At 43.0% G+C, this 9,678-nt stretch overlaps 1 protein-coding gene across 1 annotated transcript; it reads left to right on the top strand.

The window, feature by feature from the left end:
• Positions 1-4,605: 4,605 nt before the first annotated feature.
• On the top strand, positions 4,606-8,542 carry LOC122243905 (serine proteinase stubble). The gene is made up of 12 exons (XM_043001653.2): positions 4,606-4,841; positions 4,995-5,064; positions 5,216-5,340; positions 5,473-5,585; positions 5,874-6,001; positions 6,127-6,258; positions 6,997-7,168; positions 7,279-7,402; positions 7,593-7,737; positions 7,835-7,977; positions 8,084-8,204; positions 8,307-8,542. Exons 1-12 carry the CDS (start codon positions 4,743-4,745, stop codon positions 8,354-8,356), a joined length of 1,422 nt encoding a protein of 473 aa, XP_042857587.2. The 5' UTR covers positions 4,606-4,742; the 3' UTR covers positions 8,357-8,542.
• Positions 8,543-9,678: the final 1,136 nt, after the last annotated feature.

The following is a 9,678-nucleotide window of genomic DNA, read 5'->3' as shown; positions in this document are numbered from 1 at the left end:
TCAAACATCATGATGTTGGGAAACGCTGGACCTTCATTTCTGCCTCCACTTGGAAAAACTCCATAGGTGCTACTATTGGCAGAGTTGGCATTCTATTCAGCCCATACTCATACTCATGGCGTTCATAAGCACTGAAGAGATCGAACCTAAAGTCATCATAGGTAACTTCAACGGCAACCCTGTAACGACCATCGTTTCCTGCTATTCATCAACCAATCCTAGTCACGTTCCAAACAATGGACATTCACCTGAGCCAATGGTACAAAGGCCATTGGATCACATCATGATAAACAGGAAGTGGAAGAACAGTGCAAGGAACTGTCAACGAAATCAGTGGGAGAAAAACGTCAAATGAGTTCAGCTTGAAAGCCAATAGTCAGACTGAACGACTGAATCAGTGAGAAGACCATTTTAAAAATCTCTTGGGAAATGTACCTGACATTACAGATACTAAGGTTAGACGAATCATTGACCACTTTCCCACCCCCTTGGCATTAAACTTGAAAACTTTACAAAAGCAGAACTTGAAGTGGTGCTGAAAAACAACAATGAGAAAGCAGCAGGACTTGATAACATTTCTCTCGAGATTTGGAAAACCCAGGCTTTCAATGATATTCTGCTGCAATCCCACATATAATGGACAGGTCATAAATGGATGGACAGAAGGCTGTTCACTCCCTATTACGAAAAAAGATCTAGGTTTGGCAAGGAATCATAGAGGGATCACACTTACCTCTATTGCAGCAAAAAAAAATACAACTCGCTACTCCTCAACAGAATACAACCTAAAAGTTGAGACGATGCTCAGAAAGAATCAAAATGGAATCCGAAAGAATAGATCAACTGTTGGATAAATACTGACTAATTGACGGATTATTGAGGAAATCAAGGCAAAGAATCTTCTTGCTACTTTACTTTTTGTAGATTTATTTATAGCCTTTGAGTCTCTTCACTGAGGAAAAAGAGAGATTTCTTTTTGTATGTGGCCTCCCTTTTCAGACAGCTGTCATAATGAATACCAAATCTTTGGTTAGATACCCTGATGGAGACACTTAGCTTCTCTGATATTAAAGCAGTGTTATGGCACAATTAAGTATTAGGTATTATTTATTGCCCATAGCAATACCTGTAATAAGCATGTCCGGGTAGAAAAACACGATTAAACAAAATAACTATTAAATATTTTCTATACTTGAATAAATATTAAAAGCAAAATAGAACCCTACTCCTATCCTAACTCATAGTACAAAATATAAATATAAATACTTAGCCGAGAGTGACCACAGGCAGAGACACAAAATTCAAGTGGCACAAAAAATGGCGGAGTGGCTTGACTGAAAGCTAGGTGGCGTTGAGGTCAGTCAACCAAAGGGTGCGCTCGAGTCAGCCACCGAAGCAAAAGTCAGTTCGGATTTCGATAAGTAATGATGGAGATAGTAATAAAGAAAGGATATTATTGAAATATAGAAATTATTTTTAAAACAGAACAAGGTCATCATGCGCCACGCTAATTAAATAATTCGTTAACCCATAATACCTCCACCTTTAAACGAAATTTATAAGTATCATTAAACCCTCGAAAAAATATCAGCAAAAAAACATTATCTTTCCCCTAAATAGTTTTATTTCAATATTGAATTCCTGTATCATCAAAGGCCATCTCATTAACCTTTGGTTTCAGTTTTTCATTTTATAAAAAAAAAAAAAAAAAAATATCCACGTAGAGAAGTTCCATTTCAATAGTCGAGTAACTTTTCCGATGCTTCTTAAATTTGGACGAATGATACCAGACAGGTAGAAGTACGTCGTCTGGGCCAGCCTGCAACAGCAAAGCTCCAGCACTGCTCTAACTCCCTTCGATATGAATGGCTTCTCAAAATCATGTGAACTGCTTCTTGGGACTAACTAAGTCTGTCAGAGAGGCAGTCGCGTGGGCGAAATTCAGACAGAACCTCCTGTCCAAGGAAGCACTGCAGAGACTTGCGATCATTCGGGACAGCATACTGCAAGATTGCTTCAATTTTGGTAGTAAATGACGCAGTTTTTCCTTCACCAACCAACCACATGACCGAGGAAGATGACCCTGGCACGCCCGAACTCACTCTTCGTCAGGTTGATGGTCAGCTCTGCTTCAGCGCTCGAGGTGTTCAGCCCACGAATCCGACGTGAAGACCAGCTCGTCCAGGTATGCTCGAACGCTCGCCAAGTCTCGAATGACCCTGTTAATCTACCTCTGAAAAGTTGCTGAGGCGTTCCTCAACCCAAACGGCATCGTAGAGACCGTCTGGAGTGACGAATTGTCCTGATAGTACCCCTTCAGGAAGTCAATTTTCGTTACGAAGTCATCCTTGCCATCCCATCCCATCGATGGAGTCGGGCGAGACATGTCAGGTTTGGTGACGAGCAGGCAAGATGATGCCCACTCGCTGTCGCTCGTTTCAGCAAGTCCAATAGCAAGGAGGAAGCCCACCTCCTCCCGAAGTTTCTCTCGCTTCTCAGGACTCATCCGATAGTGAGACTGCTTTACAGGCACATCACACACCGAAACTCAGTCCAGAGAGACGCCAACTCTGCAGACTGACGAGATGAGAGATGCTGCAATTTTGAGTTAAGATTAGTTAAAATGTCACTCTTACACAGCTTCACAGGATCATCCATACAAAACGCGTCTGTTTCTGATGTTACAACCATCACCTCGTTGTGCAAGATTACTTCTCTGTTATGATAAGGCTTAATCAGATTTACGTCAACTAACCGTTCTCGTCTTCTACGCTCAGGTGTCTTTTACGCAGTTTACATAACCTTTTCATTCTTTTACTCGAAAAGGATCAAAATACTTTGACTATAACGCTTTCTTTGAAAGAGGGATAAATAATAACACTAAATCGCCTGATTTAAATTCTCTTCTTGTCAAATCGCCTTGGGCGTCGGACAGAGTTTTCATGGCAAAATCACGAACATGTTTAAGTCTCTGTTTAAAGGTCTGAACATATTTCAACAATGGCATCACATTCGGCTCAGATATCCAACTCTCTTTTCACAGCTTTAAGGGTCCCCGAACTTCGTGGATATACATAAGTTCAAGTGGGGAAAATCCAAGAGATACTTATTTATTTTCCCTGATAGCAAACAATAAAATGTGGACACTATCATCCCAGTTTTTATCCACACAATATTTCCTCAACATACATTTGAAAATTTGATGAGATCTTTCTATGCCTTATGGAAGGAGGAATTACTTCATTGAGTTTTCCAGCAACTTGACAATGATAACACAGTCTTGCAATATGCTGACACACCCTGCTTCATTTTGGCCAGTAAAAGTGTTTGCGGATTTTGCTATAGGTTTTAGAATCTCTTAAGAGACCTCCAATGGCATCATGAGCAAGACTTATGGCATTCTGTCTTTAAGGAAGATGAATAACTACTTAATGAATTTCTGAAAAGGTATCCAAGGCTGGGACATCAATAGGTTTATACTTCCGCATCAACGCATCTGAATTTAAGTAGCACATACTGCCGAGCGACTGTGAACCATCAACAATATTTAAATATTTACAGAGTTCTTTATCATTACATTGGCCATTTATAAGCATATTGGCAACTCTCGATATTTAAATCTTTCACCGACTTAATCATATCAATCTTACCGTCTTTCTCTTTAGAAAAAAAACTACTAAAAACAATTCCCGCGGGCGCTCAGCAGCAACAGAATCACAAATTTAAGTTCCAAATCAGGTTACCGAGGTTATATATATGTGAGCAAGATGGTAGAAATACAAATTTTACCTCCATGACCGGGACTCGAACCCGCGCCGTAAGATTGACAGGAATTGTCTGTAAAACCTCGCTATCACAGCTCTGCTGAGAGTAAATAGGTAAATTTCCATGACATCTCATAAGGCGTCTGGTTAGGCAATTCTTTTAGCGGGTCATGTAGCCAATCAGATTCAACACCGTGCCTGTCAATCTTACGGCGCGGGTTCGAGTCCCGGTCAGGGAGGTAAGATTTCTATTTCTATATTAAATGCGTTACTGCTTTCTACCATCTTTCTACCATCTACATATATGTAGAAATACATATATATATATATCTATTTATTTATACAAATATTCATATTTATATGTATATATATATTTATGTATATATATATATATATATATATATATATATATATATATATATATATGGAGGGGGGTTTGTATATGTGTAGATAGTCAGATAAAGATATATATATATATATGTAATATATATTTATATGTATTTACATATGAATGCACTCACACAATAATCATCTCTCTATTTCTTTTCCAAAATGTAAAAAAATTATCGAATTGAAACAGGAATTTCATTTTCTGATCATTTCATAGAATATATGCATATTACTAATGTAAGGTGCATAGAACATGGATTTATAAATCATTTCACGTTTCTGTAGAATTACATCACTTGTAGTATGTAAATTAGAGTTAAGCAGATGGTAATAAGGCAGTAAATTAGGCAAGTCGTGAAGCTTTGAGGTTGTCGGTGATTGATCATTCACTGTATCACCTGTAACGTTTGAAATCATGTGCGCGATTGGCTATAAAATGGCCTGCGCAGATTCCTGCCTTCACTTCCTGGCTCACTGTCCTCCGGGTCAACGACGAGCTTCGAAGGACTCCTACTCGAGTGCCAAAGCCTGCCAAGACCTCCTTCGTGTGGCAGAATCCTCTGAGAACTTCCTCCCTGAGAAGCCGAGATGAAGGGGCGGACCTTAGGGCTTCTGGTGGCGGCTGGAGCTGTGCTGGCTTCCTACGCGGGGGCGTCTGTGATCGCTGTGCATCCCATGAGTGCCTCTGTGCGGCGCTGGAGCGATTTGTGACCCATACCGTTATAAGAACCTCTGCGATCTTATGACCTATAACCTATGCTTTTTAGATTTGTGTGGATGCGATTTTTACCTGTTTCGTTGCATCACTGTACCTTAATGCAAACACCACCTACCTTCCAGCTTCGTAATGGAACCGGCGACAAGGAGCCCCGGAATTCGACCAAAGATCCGAGGTTCTTCCTCAGGGAAGGTTAGTGGCTCACTCTACTTGACAGTCTTACGCAAATGCTTAAGATGGAAACCTAGTGCATTCGGTCGCTGTGTAGAGATGGTTCTGATGTTGTTCCGTGGTCGATTTCCTCGCTGACTCACTTCGCGTTCCCCTTTGCATTTCTCTCCAGCTTCTTCCTGCGGGAGTGTTGCCCCTGGCGCCCATACCTTACAGGCCGGAGAGAGCATCGACATCGGATCCCCTGGCTTCCCTGGGCCGTACTCGACCAACTTGTACATGCAGTGGGTCCTCTCGGTACGTTCGCTCATCACGGCTTTCGGTGCCTATGCGCAGGGAGTGGTTGTATACGTCTGTATGTTGACATATTTCGTCTTTTCTGAAGGATCTCTAATTCTTTCGCCATTCTTCGCCCTTTCGTTGTTCCAGGCCACTTCGTCTGACGATTTAACGATCAGTTGCAACATTCAAGGCATCAAAGGATGGCGGAGATGCAAGAAAGGGGACAAGCTTATTGTCAGAGATGGATGCAGGAGGAGAAGGTTAAAACTAGCACTTGTATTCTAACTTCACAGAAAATTAGTTTAGAGCAGAACAAAAATCTCAGATGGGAATGGCTTTCCTGGGTCACCTTTTCTTACTCAGTCCGGATCGAGAAGCTCAGTATCAATGGAATGGGAAACAAATTTTTGCTTCTACTTCTCAACTCCATTGCTGTTTAATCCTTGTTTTATCTGAACTTTGTAATTTGTTCAACTTGTATCATACGGAAACTCTGGAGTTTATACTATGTAAGTATATAATATAAAAGTTTATTATCTGAATCTCAGGCTATGTCCCAAGTTGCCAAAGCAATATTTCAAGGTAACCTGCCAGAATACAGCCACGATCACTTTCCGCACCAACGGCGCCGGGGAACTGGGAGGTTTCTGCTGCACCGTCACCGCCAACGTCCCAGGTAGCTGGACAGGTTTTCTCGAGCAGTCCTTTTGCGATCGTAGTGTTTCATGTCGGTGTGCGCACTGGAATATTTATTCCGCTTAGAGACCACCACCATTGACTGCACAATCTCTCATTGAACAGAAACAACCACAACCGAAGGAAGCACTCAAACTGAAGCACCGCCATCGCCGCCGCCGCAGTCTCCATCGCCGCCGCCGCAGACTCCATCGCCGCCGCCGCAGACTCTATCGCCGCCGCCGCCAAATTCTTGCCGTAAGCCCCTGCTATACAATAATAACAAACAGTAAGCTGTTTATGAATTAAATCTATATGCCTTGGTCTATGATAAAAAAAAAAATATAAAAAGGGCTTCAGAGTGAGGTAGAACTCTAAGCAGGTGGACTGACGTAAAAGCACTCCATAGTCAGGGTCAATGGTCATAGCAGGCCTTGTACCGCCTATATTGGTCTCTAAGTAGTTTCTTCTGCTGGTGTGTTGAGCTGCCCTGGAGATGGCGACTTAGGGTCAGTCATGCCGGATAGACCCTACCCCCTGGTACTGAAACTTACCGACCAGAGGACCCAAAGCTCCTTAGCACGCATATAGTCATCATCATTTCCATTATCCACATGCTGCTCCTCGCACAATATGGACGTCTTGTCACATGACAGCTAGGCCATTTCAATTCTAGAATTATTGGATTTATGAAAATTGCTCGCTAAACACCTCCTGAAATATCCATAAAACATGATTGATATTTTTGCCTGTCTGTCAGAGATACAGCTTTCTCATATTTAGCTTCTCTAAGCACACAGTCAGGTATTTATGAAGCATAGCATATTCAAAAACATATATAGGAGTCAGAATAGGAAGTAAAGAGAAATAGTTCTGAGACCACAGAAAATCACTCAAGTAGGTCAGAATTGCTAAAAAAGTAGCAGTTTGACGGTCATTGGAGATGTTCTGCTAATCACAATATCATCATCAAATAAAAACTTGTCCACTCCACAGCATGCGGTGTGCCCAACAGAGGCACGAGGATTGTGGGCGGTGTGGTGACGGAAAAGAACGAGTATCCTTGGCTGGTCGCTCTGTCCAATGCTGATGTCGATAATCACCCCTTCTGTGGCGGATCTGTGTACAACAGTGAGTGGGTGGTGACGGCTGCCCACTGTGTCGATGGGTGAGTGCGGAGTAGGTTGGATGTAGGTCTGTTTTGTTAAATTTTACTTTAGAGTTTATATCCCAAATTTGAAGTGTAATGACCCAGTATGTTTCTTTTGCGCCAATCAGACGTAGCGCTTCTGGACTGGAGATTCTCTACAACATGTGGGACTGGACGGATTCGGCTGCGACGCAGGTCATCACGAAGCCCGTCGCTGAAATCATTATGCATCCACAGTACGACGACATTACGGTGAGTCACAGGACAGGAGTGTGATGAGTCACCTGTCGTGATATATCAATACATCTCTGAAATGCATATGGTTGCTAACCAATTTCCTTTCGTGTGCATCCTACTGCAGTTAGATTCTACTTTTATTTTTCTCTAATTTATCCCGTGTCCTGTGTATCCTGCACTGAAAGCACCATCTGATCCTCTGCAGGTTGACAACGACATCGCCCTCATCCGAGTCTCCTCGGCCGTGGACCTAACCTTGCCTGGAATCATGCCAGTATGCCTTCCGTCTTCCACGGATAATTATGCCGGCCAGAACGGCATCGTCACTGGCTGGGGAACTCTGTCATCGGGTGAGGCAGCATCATGTTATGACCACGTGCGCTATAACGCTTGCAACATTCATTACTTTTCGTGCCACCAAACTCGAACTTCCCATCTGTCCAACAGGGGGTGACCAGCCAAATCAGGCTTATGAGGTTACAGTGCCCATCAGATCCCAGAGCGAATGCGTCAGTTCTTACCCCTCCGGGTACATCACAAGTAACATGATCTGCGCGGGTCTTCCCGAGGGTGGCATCGACTCCTGCCAGGTAGGCTGACCTCAGAAACACCAAACTCCTTTGTTTCATGGCAGATCCTACTAACCACAGGAATAGGCTGTAAATGTGAACTTATTGATACCCGTTTGACTGACAGGGCGACAGTGGCGGTCCCTTGACAGTCGACGTCAACGGCCAGCACCATCTCGCCGGCATAGTCAGCTGGGGAATCGGATGCGCGGATGCAGGCAACTACGGTGTTTACACCGATGTGCCCGGTGAGTGATCCTTCTTTGCGCCGAATTCGCTTTCCCTTTCTTTCCTGTCTTCGTCCTGTCTTACTGCTGACAGTTTTATCATATTGTATTTCATATTTCCAGATTACGTGACCTTCATTGAGAACAATGCCAATACTGGAACATTCTGCTAAAGATAGCTGACAGAACCCGGATTTATTGCCAGTAAAACGCACGACTTACGCGAACGAGGACCCAATCCGAACATGCTGATGGCTCTCACTAAATAGTTTATTAATCTAATCAATAATGGAAATTTACGACATAAATGATGCCATAATGTTCTTTTGGTTGTTGCAAATAAAGATACTATGTTGCAATGTGTTTTTGCTTTAACCTTTTGCAACAAAGATAAAAAGAAAGAACTTTTTGAAATTACCACACACACATAGCCAACCCTAACCGCACTACACACATACAAACCCATTCAAACACAAATAGCTATGCACACTTATCCACATATACAAACAAACACAAAAGGAACCGCCTTGTCGTGGTGCAGAGACTTGAGCTCCTTCCTCGGTTGAGCCCATCCTGGCCCTGGCCAGTTTCTTCCTCCCGTTGAGGTGGCCCGTCCAGTGGCAGATTCTCTAGCAAGGGCTGACCAAATGGTTCCTAGTTGTTGATCTAGTAGTTGGGGGCCCTAGGCCTCCCTCCAGGGAGTTCACACCTGCCCATGTATTTTCCGTGTGTGGCGCCCCCTGAGGCTTCTGAGCACAGCAGTAGTATACAGCTTCCCCTTGTTGGAGTCCGTAGTGGGTGGGAGCATGGGAGGATGAATTGAAGCACTCTCATATGACAACTATAAATAAATAAAAAAAAGCTTAACTGATACCCCTGCTGAAGACCCCATCATGAAGAAGACTAAGACAGTCACCTTGGAGTCTTTCAAAGCCCTTGGCAACAAAGGCTAAAGATGGGTAAGGCTCTGGCGTCGGTTCACTGAAGGCCTACGACTCAGTTATTGTTAAACCATGGGTGATAATTGAAGCTGAGATTGTCCTTCTGAAAGGAGTGTTCTCAACTGGTTATGCATTGAGATTAAGATAAAAAAAGAATGACGAAGATGAGTATCGTTTGCAAAGAATCTGAAGTGAGAGCTAAAGAAGAAGCCGTCTTCTCTGACAGCAGTCGACATGTCAGACAGGCAGCTACCAATGCAGTTGATAAGGGATGGATGGAGACCAAAAATCGGCTTTTTTTCTATCAGACGCGATCAAAGGCAATGGAAATATTTAATAAGATCACCCTGCTCTCCCTGTAAGAAATGGCAACAGAGGACCGAATATGAGTTACATATGCAAGCAGTGGACCTAGCCTATCGAAAGCCATACTGATCATACATTGGATTCATGAAAGGTGAACAGTTGTTGGTAATGAAGGTGTCCTTTGTCTCGTATGGTGGGGATGCAATTGCTATTGGTTGGGGGATGGAAGGGAGAGACTGTTTGTGTGT

This window comes from Penaeus japonicus, unplaced genomic scaffold (assembly GCF_977035675.1).
Source record: "Penaeus japonicus unplaced genomic scaffold, GWHDUDI00000001_assembly GWHDUDI00000021, whole genome shotgun sequence".
NCBI classification, from domain to species: domain Eukaryota; kingdom Metazoa; phylum Arthropoda; class Malacostraca; order Decapoda; family Penaeidae; genus Penaeus; species Penaeus japonicus.
This window is presented reverse-complemented; position numbering and strand designations above follow the sequence as displayed.

Excerpts from the sequence above, each read along its gene's own strand:
- LOC122243905 (XM_043001653.2), top strand. The coding sequence starts at position 4,743 with ATGAAGGGGCGGACCTTAGGGCTTCTGGTGGCGGCTGGAGCTGTGCTG. Across the intron at positions 4,842-4,994 it reads TGCATCCCATGAGTGCCTCT|CTTCGTAATGGAACCGGCGA; the intron begins GTGCGGCGCTGG and ends CCTACCTTCCAG. Across the intron at positions 8,205-8,306 it reads TGTTTACACCGATGTGCCCG|ATTACGTGACCTTCATTGAG; the intron begins GTGAGTGATCCT and ends TCATATTTCCAG.